The following is an 18,096-nucleotide window of genomic DNA, read 5'->3' as shown; positions in this document are numbered from 1 at the left end:
CATATGATATCTCTATATTGTACCTTCTGAGGAACTGCCAAACCATTTGCTGAAATGGTACATTCACTTTACAATCCAATCAGCAACTGTTAAGGGTGGCAATAGCTCTACAACATCAGAAACATTTGCTATTGTCTGCCTTTTTTCTTATAGTCATTCTAGAGGATGTAAAGTAGATCTTATAGTTTTGATTTGTATTTCCCAGATAGGCAAAGATATTGAGCATCTTTTTGTGTGCATATATGCCATTTGTACAACTCCTTTGGAGAAGTCTGTTAAGATCTTTTGCTCATTTTTAAACTGAGTTATAGTATCTTTTGAATTATAATCATTCTTTATATATTTTAAGACACAAGTCTTTATGAGATAAATAATTTGGGGAAATTCTCTTTGTGAGTTACCTTTTAACTTTCTTGAAAGTGATGGACGAGAATCAGAAGCTAATGACAACTATTTAGAGATAATTCTTCAGCAAGCCATAAGAACAGAACCTTTACAAGGATAAATAGGAACTTTACTTTAGATCAGCAGTCATCTAACACATAAAAGGGGGGAAAAAAAAGCCTCTATTTTGTACTACCTTGTATATAAGGATATTGGTGATTTTTCCAGTTGAATTGTTGAGATCCTGACTACTCTTCTGGAAGTTTTACTGGTAAGAGGGAAATAAGCCAGGCAACAGTAGCTATCATCTACAATCTTAGCTATTCAGGAGGCTGAGATCTGAGAACTGGAATTTGAAACCCACCCAGGAAGGCACATATAGGAGACTCTTATCTCCAAATAATCAGCAAAAAGGGGCTGGGAAGGTGGCTCAGTGGTAGAGCACTTGCCTTGCATACCTGAGGCCCTGGGTTCGATTCCTCAGCACCACATAAGAAAAAAGCCAGAAGTGGCGCTGTGGCTCAAGTGGTAGAACGCTAGCCTTGAGCTGAAGAGCTGAGGGACAGCGCCCAGGCCCAGAGTTCAGGCCCCATGACTGGACCCAAAAAAAAAAAAAAAACCATAATCAGCAAAAAGTCTGAAGTGGAAGTATGGCTGAAGTACTAGAGTACCAGTTCTGAGCAAAAAAGCCAAAAGAAAGCACAAGGCACTGAGTTCAAGCATCAGTATCACTTACTGTAAACTCCTGGTGAGTCCTAGTTATCTGTTTCCTTCATTCTCAGCCATTTCTTGATATTTTTACTGATATTTAATTCCCAAATCTGGGTGTTGTATCAGGTCAGGAAATCCAAATGAACACAAGGCAACAAACAATTTTTTAAGTATTCCAAATAAAACTAATTTGGGAAAAAAAAAACTTGCAAATGAAGACATTTCAAATTTATTTCTGCCTTGTGATTTCAAAGCATTTAAAAAACTTGAAAAGAAAATAAGTAGTCTCAAATTGCCTGAAATTACAATACCCAAAAAAGAAATGTACTCATTACTTGATTTATGTAACTCCTGTGTACACCACCTATATTTATTTTTTTGTCACTCCTGGGGTACTCAGGGCCAGAGCACTGTCCCTGAGCTTATTTTGCTCAAGGCTAACACTCTACCATGATCCATGGTGCCACTTCCAGCTTTTTCTGTTTTATGTTGTATTGAGAAATCGAACCCAGGGCTTCATTCATGCTAGGCAAGCACTCTACCACTAAGCCACATTCTCAGCCATGTAGATCACCTTTATAATAACTAATAAAGAAAAGTAGAAGCTGGAAAAAAAACTGTCAAAAATCTGTTAAGAGCATAATAACTCTCTTAGAATTATGCTCAGAGATAGTTCTGCACAATGTTCTATTTTACATTTGGCTTCAGCCACTTTAAGAAGGAAAAATTTTAAAAAACAGTTAATCAGAAAATAAAAGGTAGGGCTGGGCATGGTGATTCATGCCTATAATCCCAACTATTTGGGAAATAGAAATAGGATAGTAATTTAAGGCCAAAAACTAGAAGTTAGATCCTATTTAAAAGAACAAGCCTGTTGTGGTGGCAGGCACCTACATGAGAGGTGGAGATTGAAAGATGACCACCTCAGGACAGGCTGAGGTGGAAAGGAAAGAGCACAGCAAAGCCTATCTGTAAAATAACTGAAGAAGGGCTGGGAAGGTGGCTCAGTGGTAGAGCGCTTGCCTTGCATCAAGCCTGAGGCCCTGAGTTCGATTCCTCAGCACCACATAAGCAAAAAAAAAAAAAGAAAGAAAAAAAAAAGAACTAAAGAAAAAAGGAGGGGGACACAGCTCAACTAATAGATCACTTGCCTAGCAAACAAGGCCATGAGTTCAAATAAATAATACACAGTAACTGGGTGCCAGTCGCCTCACACCTTTAATTCTAGCTGAGCAGGAGACAGAGATCTGAGAATCAAGGTTCAGAGCCACATAGGGCAGACAAATCTATGATACTCTCATTTCTAATTAACCAACAAAAAGCTGGAAGTGGAGGCATGGCTCAAATGCTAAGAGTACCAGCCTTCAGCTTTAAACCCAAGCAAGAACACAAGGTCCTGAATTCAAGGTCCAGTACTGGCACTAAGTAAACAAACTATTTTTAAAAATTTAGTTAATAATAAGAGGTATTAAAGACAAATCAAGTCAAGGAAGGTCAGGTCTTTTATCTAGGTAATAAAAGAAAACTCTTTTTAAGCATATAAATCATGACAAAGAGATGAAATACTGTACTTTTATCTCCAGGTAAAATGGATCGGTAAAATCGATCCTTCTTTTTCTTCTCCTCTGGGTTTGGAGGCAGAGGTTTGGAACCATGGTTTAGGGTTGCAGTGTCTTTGCCGCCAGCTCCAATCATAGTGCTGGTGTTTCTCATCGGAGGGGCTGGGGGTTTGTCCTGAGTATCTAGGCCGTTAGTTGACATTGTCACCACCAGCAGCAGCTACTGAAATCAGAAGAAAGAACATAATATATGTTAAAATGTGAGAGAATATATACTAATAATGTAAAGTCCTACTGCTAGAACAGTCCTTGAATACTACTAGCCTATTCTGTCAATACTTACATATTGTAAATGCCTACCATGTGCCAATCACTGCAAAATTCAAAAGGATTCTGTTTTTTGTTTTTTTGTTTTTTTCTGCATTCCCATAACTGAGATACTGGTGAAAACAGATTTATCAGTTTTAACAGATAGATCACTGAAGAGCAGAAATTTGGCCCAGAAAAAAAACTAAGAGGGGAAACCAGTAATACTAACTTTAGAGAAATTCCTTAGCCTCCTGGGTTCATTTATTGACCTATATAAAGTTTAAATGAAAACCTTAACATTATTCCATGTAGTGAGTTCTCTTACAACCTTTTACTTTGCCAACCTTTGGAATGGACTACTGGAAAAACTGCTGGTTTGTTTTTGTTTTGTTTTTATTGTGGAGAACATACTGGGGTTTGAACTCAGAGCCTTACATTTGCTAGGCAGGGTATTCCATCACTAAGCCACACCTCCAGCCCTTTTTATGTATTGGTTAGTTTTGAGATTAGGATCTTATTTCTTGCCCAGGCATGTTCCTATACCATAATCCTCCTATTTTTCACGTACTGGGATGACAAGTACTTAGCACCATACCAGCTTCTTTTGTTGAGATGGAGTTTTGTGGACTTTTCTGCCCAGGTTAACACAGAACTGCAATTCTTTTTTTTTTTTTTTTTGGGGGGGGGGTAGGGGTGGGGTCCGGTCATGGGGCCTGAACTCTGGGGCTGGGCGCTGTCCCTCAGTTCTTCAGCTCAAGGCTAGCGCTCTACCACTTGAGCCACAGTGCCACTTCCAGCTTTTTTCCTTTTGCTTATGTGGTGTTGAGGAATCAAACCCAGGGCCTCACACATACAAGGCAAATGCTCTACCACTGAGCTACCTTCCCAGCCCCCAGAACTGCAATTCTTTCCATCTCATTCACCCACAGAGCTAGGATGACTGGTATGCGCCACAGTTTATAGCTACTGGTTGAGAAGGGGCCTCACCAACTCCCCCCCCCCCAGGCTGCCTTTGAATCATGATCCTATTAATTTCAGGGTTACAAGTATAAGGCACTAGCACCTAATAAAATTACTCTTTTTATACATAGTTTCACTGGAACTCAGTCATGATTCATTAATTTATGTACTATCTGCAGTTTCAGGTTACACTGGCAGAGCTGAGTAAATGCAAGAGACTGTATGCCCACAAACCTGTAACACTTACTATCTGGTCCTTTACAAGTAAGGTTTTCTACTCCTAGATTCAATCATTTCTCTAGTATCTCTGTCCTCTAAAATTAGGTCTGTGTAAAATATGTGATGATCAAGAAGATAATTATCGGGGCTGGGAAGGTGGCTCAGTGGTAGAGCGCTTGCCTTGCATGCTCGAGGCCCTGGGTTCGATTCCTCAGCACCACATAAGCAAAAAGAAAAAAGCCGGAAGTGGCTCTGTGGCTCAAGTGGTAGAGCGCTAGCCTTGAGCTGAAGAGCTGAGGGACAGCGCCCAGGCCCAGAGTTCAGGCCCCATGACCGGACCCCCCCCCCCCAAAAAAAAAGAAGATAATTATCCTGATGAATTTACTGGCAATTTTTAAATGCTTCTGGAAAGCAGCAGAAGGAATACAATTTTTAAGAAGAAAGCTGGGCACCGGTGATGGGCACCGGTGATTCACATCTGTAATCCTAGCTACTCTGAGGATTACAGTTTGAAGCCAGCCTAGGAAAGAAAGTCAATGAGACTCATCTCCAATTAATCCCCAGAAAAAATAGAAGTGGTGCTGTGGCTCAAAGTGGTAGAGCACTAGCCTTGAGTGCAAAAGCCCAGGGACAGCACTTAGACTCTGAGTTCAAGCCCAGGACAGAGGAGGGAGGGGAGGGAAAGGGGGAGAGAGAGAGAAAGGGAGAGGGAGAAGGAGGGAAGGAAGGAGGGAGGGGGAGAGAGAGAGAGAGACAGAGAGAGAGAGAGAGAGCACCACAAAACTGCGGCTCTAAGTATTCTGGAAATAGGTAGGATAATTGTCTGAGATTAGTCTCAGCATAAAACTCAAGACCCTGCTGGGAAGGTGGCTCAGTGGTAGAGCGCTTGCCTTGCATGCCTGAGACCCTGGGTTCAATTCCTCAGCACCACATAAGCAAAACGAAAAAAAAGCCGGAAGTGGCGCTGTGGCACAAGTGGTAGAGTGCTAGCCTTGAGCTGAAGAGCTGAGGGACAGCGCCCAGGCCCAGAGTTCAGACCCCACAACCGGACCCAAAAAAAAAAAAAAAAAAAAAAACTCAAGACCCCACCTGAAAAATAACTGAAGCAAAACATAGACTGGCGGTATGGCTCAAGTGGAAGAATACCTGCCTAGAAGCACAGGACTCTGAACTCAAACTTCAGTATCACATATAAAAAGTGTAATTATCACCAGGAACTTTTAAAATATATAGGTATTATGGCCTGACCCCCTCACAACTTTTGATTTAGTATGGCTGAGTTGAAACTAAAATTCTGTATTTTTAAAATTAATAATTCCAGCCAGATACTGGTGGTTCATACCTTATAGTCGTAGCTACTCAGAGGCTGAGATTTTAGGATTGCAGTTTGAAACCAACTGAGGTAGAAAAGTCTGTGAGACTCTTCTCTCCAGTTAAACAGCAAAAAGCTGGAAAGAAAGCTGTGGCTCAAGTAGCACAGTGCCAGCCTTGAGTGAAAAAGCTAAGGGAGAACAAGTAGCCCTGAGTTCAAGCTCCAGTACTGGCATAAAAAAGAAATTAGTCATTTCCAATACCAGCCACATCTGAATACACTGCTTCAATAATCAACTATTTAAATGCTATGAACAAACAAAAAAAATGTCTGTCTGTCTTTCTTTCTCTTTCTTTCTTCCTTCCTTCCTTCCTTCCTTTCTTCTTTCTTTCTTTTTCTTTCTTTCTTTCTTTCTTTTGTTCTTCCTTTCTTTCTTTCTTCCTTTCTGTGTGTGTGTTTGCATATACCATGGCTTGTACTCAGGGAATTTTACTCTCATCAAGCTTTTTCGCTCATGGCTTTTTCCACTCATAGCTAGTGCTCTACCATTCATGCCACATCTTCAGAAAAGCTTTTTACTGGTTAACTGAAGAATTTCCCAGACTTTTTTTTTTGCCCCAGACTGGCTTCAAACCTCAATACTTAGATCTCAAGCCTCCTGAATAACTAGGATTATAGGCATAAACCACTAGTGCCTGGCCTTCTTAGCATTTTCTAAAAAATGAAGAACTACTTATCTCCCACATACAGCTTTTTCCTCAATCTTAAAGAGCCATCAGTGATCTTAAAACACATCACTGATTTATTTTTTTTAATTTACTGATATGCCCAAGAACAAAAACTAATGAAAAGTCCATCTATCCCTCTCATTTTTCACCCTACTACTCCAACTTCCCCTTCACTCCAGTTACACCCATCTAAAACTTCTTTAAGTATGTCATAGCTTAATAGAGCTGTCCCTTTGCACTTGCTGTCATCTCTCCCAGAATGCCAATTTGCCTGTCCTCAAGCTGTGAATCCACTCAGTCTTCAAGGCTTAATTCTATGGTTGCCATTTTGGAAGGGTTCTGACCACCAAGAAATTTGATGTACTCTCCCCCTAGACAATGGATACATTTCTATTTGTTTTATTCCATTATAATTGTTTACAGATATGCCTTCTCCAGGAGCCAGAATGTTCCTCAAATGTTACAACCAATATTGTTATCTTTGCAATTCAATAACATCCTATAGGAGATCTAACTTACTGAGTAGACGCAATAAATATTTAACTAATTCAATCTGCACAATGATCTCTGTGTCTGTGTGTCTGTGTCTGTGTCTGTGTGTGCACACTTGTGCACATGTATGCACATGTCTGTCTGGGTCTGTCCTGGGCCTGGGTGCCTGCCCTTGAGCTTTTTGCTCAAGGCTAGTGCTCTACCACTTGAGCCATATCTCCATTTCTAGCTTTTTGATGATCAATTGGCAGTAAGAGTTTCATCGATTTTCCTGACCCTACTGGCTTTGAACTGCAATCCTCCTATCTCAGCATCCTGAGTAGCTAGGTTTATAGATGTGAGCCACTGATTCAAGCAAAATGATCTATTTTTAAGTTTGGCAGTATATATGAAAGAACTTCAAAGTCTTTCATGATGTGCCTAACAAATAAGGCACTATACATTCGAAGTATGCCTCAGAAATTTCTAATCTAATTATACATACAAACCACCATGCGCTGTCAATGATGTCTCCCTTCTCTGATTTTAAAAAAAAACAAACCAACTTATCTTTTCAAGCCAAATTCAACAACTGCTCCTTGCTTTTTTTTTCTTTCTGAACAAAAGAAATCAAACTGGCTGAAAATGTAGCTTAGTGGTAGATCTCTTGCCTAGCATACACAAGTCCTGGATTGAATCCTCAACAGTACAAAAAAAAAGCAAAACAAAATAAAAACAGCTGGAGATGCATACGTCAGGGTAGTGTGGTTGCCTAGCGTGTACAAGGCCCCGAGCTCCATCCCAAGTGCCAAAAGAAAAAAATAAATAGAAATTTAAAAAGCAAGGAAAATTTCATTAATCCTGATTGATTCTTGGGACAGTGGGCTTTTTATCCATTTCTCTTCCAATTTTACTTCCCAGATTTGCTTTTGCTCCATCAAGTCCCTCAGCTTCCCTAAAAGAGCATCCAATTTATCAGTTCTTAAGTGTATCTTCCCTCTCCAGGCTGCCAGTTTCTAAATTATACCCCTGCAGCCATCTGATACCCTAGAGAAGCCCTTCCCAGCCTCCTAGCTCCTGTAATGAACAGATTCATTGAATAAAAATCCCTTCATGTCCAGTCCAGGACTATGCCCAGAAGGGCTTCACCAACTTCCAGATAATAGTTTTTCTTCATTTCTCAGTCACATTACTATATTTAGAGAATTCTCAGAAGTAGATCTAAATTTCAGAGCAATTCCAAATTACAGCCCAAAATCTATTGAAATCTAACACCCGTTAACATTTTAGTTGTTTATCCTTACCTATGCTTGAAAATTTCCAATGACAGAAAAATGTATCATCTCAAAAGACAGCTTAGTCTCTCTCTGGTCATCTCATTTAAATATTGCTTACTTAATATTAAGTTCTATAAAAGTTTGGTGGCATTCTTCTAATCCATCCTAGATAACAAATATACAACAGAAAGAAACACAGACTACATTTAATCAATATTCCAGAGGCTAAGCGATCCTAATAATTTATGAACTAGCTATAGTCAAATATTAATTATGAGCCAACTGAATGGCTTTGTAATAAATGCAGGATCACTGTGATATTTCTAAAGGACCACTAGTAAGGTTTTATATATATATATGACTGGGCAAAGTTAGGAAATCTGAGTATAGTCCTAGATCTATTAATTATTAGCTTAAATAAGTCTCATCACCTATAAAGTACAATCTCTATTTTTATTCAGTCTCTAGACTTATACTGGTCAAGGAAAGGAAGTGATCTAGCTAAAAAAAAAAAAAAGCATATAGTACTAAAGTAGAGAAAAGGATAATAGACACCTTTCAAGCAGTCACCAGTTTTCAAGCTATTTTCCATGATGAATCAAAGTGGGCATGAGTTTAGGGAAGGAATTTGCTCACAATCACCTGGATTCCTTAGCAACTGGGTAAAAAAGAACCAAGATAATCAAAGACTTTAAAATACACATAACACCATAGCCAGAAGCAACTTAGAGAACATCTAACCTAAACTCCTCAAACTAAGAGGTAGGAATACTGAGATAAAAAAAAGAAAGAAAGAAAAAGAAATGGCCTAAGTTTGCACTGCAATTTAAAGGTAGATAAGAGTCAAAACTATATATCTTTTACTCTTTTCATCTTTTATCTTCAGTGCTGAGGATCAAACCTAGGGCTTTGTGCATGTCAGAGAAACATTCTACTACTGAGCTACATCCACAACCCTTAAAATCTCATCTTTAAATTCTCTTTCAAAGGATTGTTCAATCATACAGCCCTTGAGTTAATTTTAGCCCCTATACATGTAACTTTTCCGACCTGAATTTAGCTGACTATTTACATTTAGGTCAGTTACATAAAGCCAATGGCAAATATATAAGCATTTCTGGGTAGAACCTGATTAACATTTACTAAATGTCTTCCATAAACTAAGCTCCAGTAATGATAAATAAATGCTACTTCTCAAAAAAAAAAAAAAAAAAAGCATAAGGCCAGGTATGCTGGTACACACCTATAATCCCAAGTACTCAAGAAGTAGAGGTAGGAGGATCATAATCTAAAGCTCACCTGAGGAAAAGTATGAAACCCAATCTGAAAAACCAGAATAAAAGGACTACAGGCATGGTTCAGGTGTTAGAGCACTATATAGCAAGTACAAAACCCTGAGTTCAAATCCCACTAGTACGAGAGAGAGAGAGAGAGAGACAGAGAGACAGACAGACAGAGAGAGAGAGAGAGAGAGAGAGAGAGAGGGAGAGGGAGAGGGAGAGGGAGAGGGAGAGGGAGAGGGAGAGGGAGTGTGTAAAAAAAAAAACAAATAAACACAGAGGTATGTAATTAAAGACATGTAAAAGTTGTATACATCCTCTGGTAAATTTGCAGATTCTTCATCCATAAACTTTTACTAAATACTTACATGTAAGGTGCTATGTCAGAAACTAGGCTTAGAGCTGGGAATGTGGCTTAGTGGTAGAGTGCTAGCCTTGAGCCAAAAGAAGCTCAAGAACCATGCCCAGGCCCTGAGTTCAAGCCCCAGGACAGCAGGAAGAAGATAGGCAGATAGGCAGATAGACAGACACACAGACAGACAGACACACAGACAGACAGACACACAGACAGATACACAGACAGATGGAAAAAACATACTAGGTTTAAGTATTTTCATAAGTGAAAAAAAATAGATAACTAATGGACAAATAAACAGATAAGGGCTGGGAAGGTGGCTCAGTGGTAGAGCGCTTGCTTTGCATGCATGAGGCCCTGGGTTCGATTCCTCAGCACCAAATAAGCAAAAAAAAAAAAAAAAAAAAGCCAGAAGTGACGCTGTGGCTCAAGTGGTAGAGCACTAGCCTTGAGCTGAAGAGCTGAGGGACAGCACCCAGAGTTAAGGCCCCATGACCGGACCCCCCCAAAAAATAAATAAATAAACAGATAAATAAGTGAATACGATATGACCAAAGCCTGGAGGTTCTAAATAGCTTAGTAAGCAAGGAATAAGACCTAGAAAATCACAATGCTAGCCCAATTATAAATGATGCTATGGAACAGTGCAAACATTAAAATGTCTAAACACACAGAAGTTAAAGATTGCAATGAGTTGTGATATCTAGTGAAGTTTCACCAAAAGATGTTATTAAAAATAGTAACCTGCCAAGTGCTGGCAGCTCACGCCTGTAATCGAAGCTACTTGGGAGGCTGAGATCTAAGAATACCAGGTCAAAGCCAGACTGGGCAGAAAAGTCTCCATGAGACTCTTGTCTCCAATTAACCACTCAAAAACTGGAAGTGGAGCTAGCTCAAAGTGGTAGAACACTAGCCTTGAGCAAAAGAGCTCAGGGACAGTGCCCAGGCCCCCAGTTCAAGCCTCATGAGCAACAAAGAAAAAAAAAAAGCAACTTAAAAAAAAAATGTATCAGCCAGCTACTGGGGCTCACACCTATAATTGTAGCTATTCAGAAGATTGAGATCTCAGGATAGTGGGTCAAAGCCAGTCTAGGCAGGAAAGTCCATAAGACTCTTATCTCCAATTAACTATCAAAAAATTAGAAGTGAGCCAGGCACCAGTGGCTGTAATCCTAGCTACTCAGGAGGCAGAGATCTGAGGATCATGGTTCAAAGCCAGCCTGGGCAGGAAAATCCATGCAACTCTTATCTCCAATTAACCACCAGAAAACCAGAAGTGGTGCTGTGGCTCATGTAGTAAAGCACTCACCTTGAACTGAAGAGCTCAGGGACAGCACCCAGGTCCAGAGTTCAAGCCCCACAACTGACAAAAGAAATTAGAAGTGTAGTATGGCCCATGTAGCAGATTGCTAGCCTTGAGCAATATAGCTCAGGAATAGAACACAGGCCTTGAGTTCAAGCCCCAAGATTGGCAGAGGTGGCAAGGCAAGGGGGGGGGGAGGGAGGGAAGGGGGATGTAAACACACATGTATGTCAGACTAGTTGTCTTTAACTCTGAACTGTTAATAATTAAGACTATAATCCCTGTAAGCTTTTAAAACACCAATGCTGAAATATTTTTTAAAAATATACTAATTATCTGTATTTTACTTTGAAATGCATTTTTACAAAAAGATTTAATGGATGAACATAGGGATGTGCTATAACATAATATCCATGTCACTATGTAACATATGTGGCATATGATATTGTGTATAGCTTAAATATGTAAGAATATGTAAGCCTGGTGCTAGCTTAGCGGTATAGTACTTGCCTAACATGTACAAGGTCCTGATTTCAATATCCAGCATAGCACCTCCCCCCAAAAAAAGAAAGAAAAAAGACACACACACACAGAGTGTGTGTGATATATGAAGCTATTCCTCATATGTGTATAACATGGCATATTGTTTTCATTGTGTATTTTTAAAGACGTTTACTCCAAACAGTATAGCATAAATACATGAACCACTAAGGTTTATTGCAAGTATTATGATTAAGTATTATGTACTATATAATTGCATGTACTGTAAATTGGGTTTGTTCAGGCCAGTATTACCACAGCAATGTTATGACAGCTCTGATGTCATTAGATAAAAGGAATTTTCAGCTCGAGTATAATCAAATGAGACTATTGGGTATGCAGCCTTTTGTTGGTCAAAATATCATTCATTATGTAGTACTTGAAACTGTTAATAGTAGAAAAATCCAGGTGATGGGTGCACATGGTACTCACTACAAAATTCTTTCAATAATGGAATTTTTCCTAATGTAATATTCACAGGGAAAAAAGTAGTGCTTGAGCCCTAGTTTTAGTCTCTGGTAGAGTACCTGGCCTTTAAAAAAAAAGTAATTAATAAATGAACAGTTTTGATAGAAAATGGCAAATGTATCCTAGACCATGGAATAACATAAATATGAGAGCACCGTACAGCAAGCAGATTGCAACATAAAGGACTAAAGGGGTAAACTGAAGAAGTGGGGGAAAAATGGTCCTTATAAGCAGTTCTAGAGCTGGGCAATAACTGTTCCATGTGGAAAATAAAGGATGATGCTGTAAGACTGTGGAGAGATGACAATGAGAACAAAAAAGTTTTGTCTGGAGAAAGAGACCAGCTGTTAATCTATCTGCACTGAGGACTCTGGTGCCTTGAGTTCAGAGCATAGATCTTAAGAGTTTAGAAGTCCTCTAAAGTTCCTAACAGAGTTGCAGAAAATCAAAGAGTAGTGTCCCTAGAGAACCTCTTGGACCAATTATCCTTACAACTAAGATTTCAGATATCATTTGGGACCGGTATTTTTGTTGTTGTTTTTACATCTTTACTAGTTAGCAGCGTCTCCCTTCATAGTCTCAAGGTAGCTTCCATTCCTCAAGTATCATTGGGGCTGGGTTGTTGTTTTTTGGTGTTTTCTGGTGTTTTATTGTTGTTGTTGTTGTTGTTGTTGATCATGGGTCTTGAACTCGGGGCTGGGTACTGTCCCTGAGCTCTTTTGCTCAAGGCTAGCACTCTACCACTTTGGACTACAGCGCCACTTTCTGTTTTATGGTGGTTAATTGGAGATAAGAGTCTCACAGACTTTCCTGCTGGGGCTGGCTTCAAACCAGGATCCTCAGGTCTCAGCGTCCTGAGAAGTCAGGATCACAGATGTGAGCCAGCAGCACCAGGCAGGATTGGTATTGTTAATAATCACTAACAGATGACAGGCTGAAGTTTAAAGAAAACTTGAAAATCTAATAGATATAATTTTTTCTCATTTGTTGAAGCAAATATATATCATCTACTGTTTGCCAGACTATGCTGGGTACTGGGAATAATGAGCAAGTGTAAAATAGCACAATTTCAGAGATGCTGCTGGTTGCCCCAGGAGAGTAGGACAGCAGGCAGGAATTTGAAATGATGTTGATATCAGAACCACTACAACACACTTCACTGTTGCTTCTAGAGGCAAAGGTATAGACTCATAACCTTTCATATAATTTCTAGATAACCCTTCACTATTTAAAAATAACATTATTTTAAAATGAAAGAAGGAAAAGAAGAAATAAAACCTACTACACAAACTAATCATATTTCTTCGAATAACTCAGAGCAGCTGCAACTGGCATTGCCAACACTCCACCCAGGACTGGGGAGCAGTGTATGCCCTTGACACCCGGTTATGAGAATCTTATATTTAATTAAGTCATGCCAAGGGGTTTGCTTTGGCAGGGGACTGGAATGCTGCAGCCTTAAATATGCTGAGGGATGTCCTTCTAATGCATCAATCATATTCCGATTATGCAGCCTCTGCCACTTGCTCTGGTTTAGCAGCAAGAATGCAAATGCTGAAGTAGCAGGGAATAAAATTGATTTCTGATCTTCTCCTAAAATATAAATGAGACTACCTACTTAACATAGTTGCCATAAAGAGGGGGGGGGAGTATATGTTAAAAACAAAGAACACCTTGCATGTTGGCTCTCACAAAACAGATGCCAGTAAACATTAGTTTCCTTCCCGGTCTATCTTTATCCTTTCATCTGTACTATTCCCTAAGCTTGTCATTCTATCTCAGTGCACTTTCATGCGCCTGCCTTTGTCTATACTTGCCAATGCCCCAACTTGTCTGCCAAACAAACTCCTACTCATTCTTCAAGGTCCAACTTGACTCATTTCCTCTATGAAACCCCTCCAGATGCCCGTTACTTCCACCTTTCTCCAAAATATAATGGCATTTTATACAAATGTCTATGCAGCAATTCTAAACTTCATTCATCCTATCACATAACTCATACTTGTGCTCACTAGTCCATAAATAACTCAAGGGATAAAACTGAGTCTGATTAATGTCTATGTCCCCAGGGTACACTGAGCACAGAAATGGTACATACCAAGTAATTAACAACAGCTCACTTTCTAAGACAGCCTGGTTTAGTGGGAAAAAATACAGGAGCTGGAAGGAATCTGAAGAGTCAACCAATTCCAAACCTTTTTATGGGAACCTGAAAATCATAATAGTATAAAATATATCTGCACTTACTAAATGAAATGCTGATAAGGATATGAGTAATTATTAGTCTGATTCTCGTAAAAACACTTCTGGGGGCTGGGAATGTTGCTTGTGGTACAGTAGCTTGCCAAGCATGCATGAAGCCCTGGGTTTGATCCCTCAATACCACATAAACAAAAAAAGCAGGAAGTAGTGCCTGGCTCTGCTAGCCTTGAACAAAAGAAACTCAGGGACAGTGCCCTAAGTTTAAGCCCCAGGACTGGCAAAACAAAAACAAAAACAAACATTCTTTTGGCACTAATTATAATTTGAGACAGAATAAACAAAGAAAGGTAAGAAAGGGCTAGACTTGGTGGGGCGGGGGGGGGGGGGGGGGGACTTCTTACATTTAGACATATATAAGAGGCAGCAAAGTAGGATAGAAAGGGCCATGAAAGACAAATTCACTTAGACATATACCTACCTTATTCCCTACACCTACCTACTTACCTATCTACACACATTCATGGGCGCATGCACACACACACACACACACACACACACACACACACACACACACACACACACACACACACACACACACACACACACCCCTTCAGTTCTAACACTCCTGTAGACTAGTAACACACATTCATGGGAGCAAACACACACACACACACACACACACACACTTTCAGTTCTAACACTCCTGTAGACTAGTAACACACACACACACACACACACACACACACACACACACACACACACACACACACACACACCTTCAGTTCTAACACTCCTGTAGACTAGTAACCTGCGGAAACCAAAGCTCTAAGTATTGGTCTTTTTATCCTCCACCTACCATTCTGGAAAACACACACACACACACCTTCAGTTCTAACACTCCTGGAAAACACACACACACACACACACACACACACACACCTTCAGTTCTAACACTCCTGGAAAACACACACACACACACACACACACACACACACACACACACACACACACACACACACACACACACACACACACACACACACACACACACACACACACACACACACACACACACACACCTTCAGTTCTAACACTCCTGTAGACTAGTAACCTGCGGAAACCAAAACTCTAAGTATTGGTCTTTTTATCCTTCACCTACCATTCTGGAAAACCTGACCAGTAGCTCCCATCGGGTTATTGTTTGGTTAGCTTTTCATTTCTGTAATATCTGCATAAACAACTTGAGAGGTAAGATTTATTTAGCTCCCGATTTCAGAAGGTCAGTCCATTGTGGCAGGAAAAGGGTAGCAGCAGAATAGTTTACATCGTGGTGGAAAGGAAGTAGAAAGAAAGATGAGAGACTGGGGACCTGGTACAATCCTCTAAGGCACACTCCCAGTGACCCACTTTCTCCAGCTAGGCCCTACCTCCCAAAGTTTCCACAACCTCCCAAAATAATACTACCAACTGGAGACCAACATTCAAGACATGAGCCCATGGCAAAATATTTCACATTCAGACCACAACAGTTACCCAATAGTTAAGTCAAAAATTCATATTTAAGCCAGGCATGGTAGCATGCACTTACAGTCCCAGCTATTGAGAGGAAAAGACAGGAGAAGCACTTGAGTCTAGGAATTCTAGTCCAGCCTGGTCAACATAATGAGACTCAGTCTCAAAAAAGAACAAAATCTTTTTTTAAAGTATTTTTAAACAGAGCAAGCTGGTCTTAAAGGAGGCTGCCTCAGACTTCTGAATTCTGGGAGTATAGGCATGTGTTTCCATGCCCAGCTCTCACATCTTCATTTTTAAAAATTTAATTTAAATTTAAACCTCCAGGCAACCAGTGGATGGCCTGTTGACCTGTGTTGAAAAAACAACAACAAAAAAAAAAAAAACCCTTTATCTGAGAGCTGAAAGATGTCTCCAAAACACCCATCTTGCTTTAGCCTCCCAGGAAATACTGGTATCTATGTCACTGTCTCCTAGATGGCTGATCTTCCATCCAAACTTTGAACACATCTTATAATTTCTCACACCACCACATGCTGCCTCAAAAGAACTGTTCCTCTTGAATTGTTAACAACAATATGAAAGTGTTCCATTTTCCTCCCTCTGAAAGATAATTAGGAGTGTTCATTTACTTCAGTCATCCATGATTACCCATACTCTTGATCCAAACTTGTCTGTTCCTTCTAATTGGATCAAATTCCCCATTCCCTCTCCAGACTCTGAAGCCCTTCCACTATTTTATATAAACATTTCTGCCTGTGACCCTTGGTTAATTTACCATTGCTTCTTTGTCTTAAAAGAAACCTACTCAACATCTAACAGACTTCTCTAGTAGCCCAATTAACTGGAGACTGTCTTCTCTCTCAATTCAGCCTACAGTTTTCAGTTCTTGTTTTGGACTTTTTGTTTGGTTTGGTTTGATATTACTAGGGTTTTGAACCTGTGGTACAAACCCCTCTATCACTTGAGCATAACCGCATCCCTCTTGGCACTTAGTATGTTTTTAATTTCCAGTGACATTTGCGAGCCATTTCTTACTTTCTTTTTCAAAAAAAAAAAAAAAAACCTCCATTTTCCTCTGAGTCTTCTTAACTGGTCGCTATCTCACTTCTTTGCTATTTACAACTTATTTCCTGGTCACTCTTACTGAAAGACAGTTCCTGATTCTATCTATTATTCTGGCTGACTTCAACAGTCATAATGATGATCCTATCATACTCTAGACACTCCCCTTTCTTACCTCAGGTCCAAGTTAGCCAGGATTCCCATGACTTGATCACCAAAATGTGCATCAATTTCAACATCAGAATGAACTGAATTAAATATACTCCAAACACACAGATCATGTGTTCAACAACTTTCTATAATTCTCAACTATCCATCAGTACTCCTCTACCACCTTAACTTCTCTCTACGAAATCACAGTCCAATAACTTGGGTATGGTAGTGTGTTTCTGTAATCCCAGCCATGCAAAAGGCTGGAAGTAGAATTGTGAAATGAAGCTGTCTGAAAAAACCAGAAGACCCTACCTGAAAAGTAACTAAAAGCAAAAAAAGGATCAAGGGCATGGCTCAAGTGATAGAGTGTCTGCCTTACAAGGAAGTACAAGGCCTTGAGTTCAAAACCCTAAGAAAAAAGCTAGGCACAACGGCTCATGCCTATAACCCCAATTATTCAGGAGGCAGAGTAAAAGGCATGTGATTTGAGGCAAGCCCACACAAATAAAAGTTAGTGAGACTTCATCTTAACCCATAAGCTATAAGTGATGGCACTTGAACCTATCATCTCATTACACAGAAGCTCACTTGTCAGATAATGAAGTCTCCTTCAGACCCAAAGAAAAGCAAGAGACCTTGCTTGAAAAATAACTAAAGCAAAAAAGGAGTGAAAATGTGGCTCAAGTAGTAGAGCACCTGCCTAGCAAGCAGGAGGCCCTTAAGTTCAAACCTCAATAGAGCCAAAAACAAACAAATCATCAAACCTTCTCTCTTTGCTGGCATATCTTTCACCTGGAAAGATCTTTCAGTTACATCAATATATCTATTAGATATATTCAGTCATTCAAATATTCATTGTACATCTATCTACAACATATAGGTACTAATTTAGGAAGACAAATTTCCTGCATTGGTGAAGTTTATGGTCTAGCAAAAGGGAAACAAAGGAAGTAGAGATGTGGATCAAGTGAGAGCATAAAGCCTTAAATGAAAAAGCTAAGGGAAAGTGCCTTGGCCCTGAGTTCAAGCCCTACCTAGCACATGCACAAAAAATAACAGTAATAGTAAGTTGCTGGGTGCTGATGGCTCACACCTGTAATTCTAGCTACTCAGAGGCTGAGATCTAAAGACTGCAGTTCAAAGTTGGCCAGTGCAGGAAACTCTTGTTAGTCTCTTAACTCCGCTTAACCTCCAAAAAACTAAAGGTATAGTTGTAGCTCAAGCAGTACAATGCCAGCCTTGAGCAAAAAAGGCTAAGAGACAGCATCTGGGCCCAGAGTTTTAGCCC

General features: G+C 39.8%; 1 protein-coding gene across 7 annotated transcripts in view; it reads right to left on the bottom strand.

The window, feature by feature from the left end:
- Positions 1–18,096, bottom strand: part of Pak1 (p21 (RAC1) activated kinase 1) — a 140,353-nt gene that overhangs the window by 61,337 nt on the left and 60,920 nt on the right. For 4 of the 7 annotated variants that reach the window (XM_070034937.1, XM_070034939.1, XM_070034941.1 and 1 more), the window contains one exon: positions 2,667–2,877. In XM_070034937.1, the coding sequence (XP_069891038.1) occupies positions 2,667–2,856 (190 nt within the window). In that variant the 5' untranslated portion in view covers positions 2,857–2,877. The remainder of the gene's footprint in view (positions 1–2,666; positions 2,878–18,096) is intronic. The other 3 variants (XM_070034940.1, XM_070034944.1, XM_070034942.1) reach the window with 1 other exon arrangement.

Source organism: Dipodomys merriami, unplaced genomic scaffold (genome assembly GCF_024711535.1).
Source record: "Dipodomys merriami isolate MVZ:Mamm:240054 unplaced genomic scaffold, mDipMer1.0.p SCAF_25, whole genome shotgun sequence".
Lineage (NCBI taxonomy): Eukaryota > Metazoa > Chordata > Mammalia > Rodentia > Heteromyidae > Dipodomys > Dipodomys merriami.
This window is presented reverse-complemented; position numbering and strand designations above follow the sequence as displayed.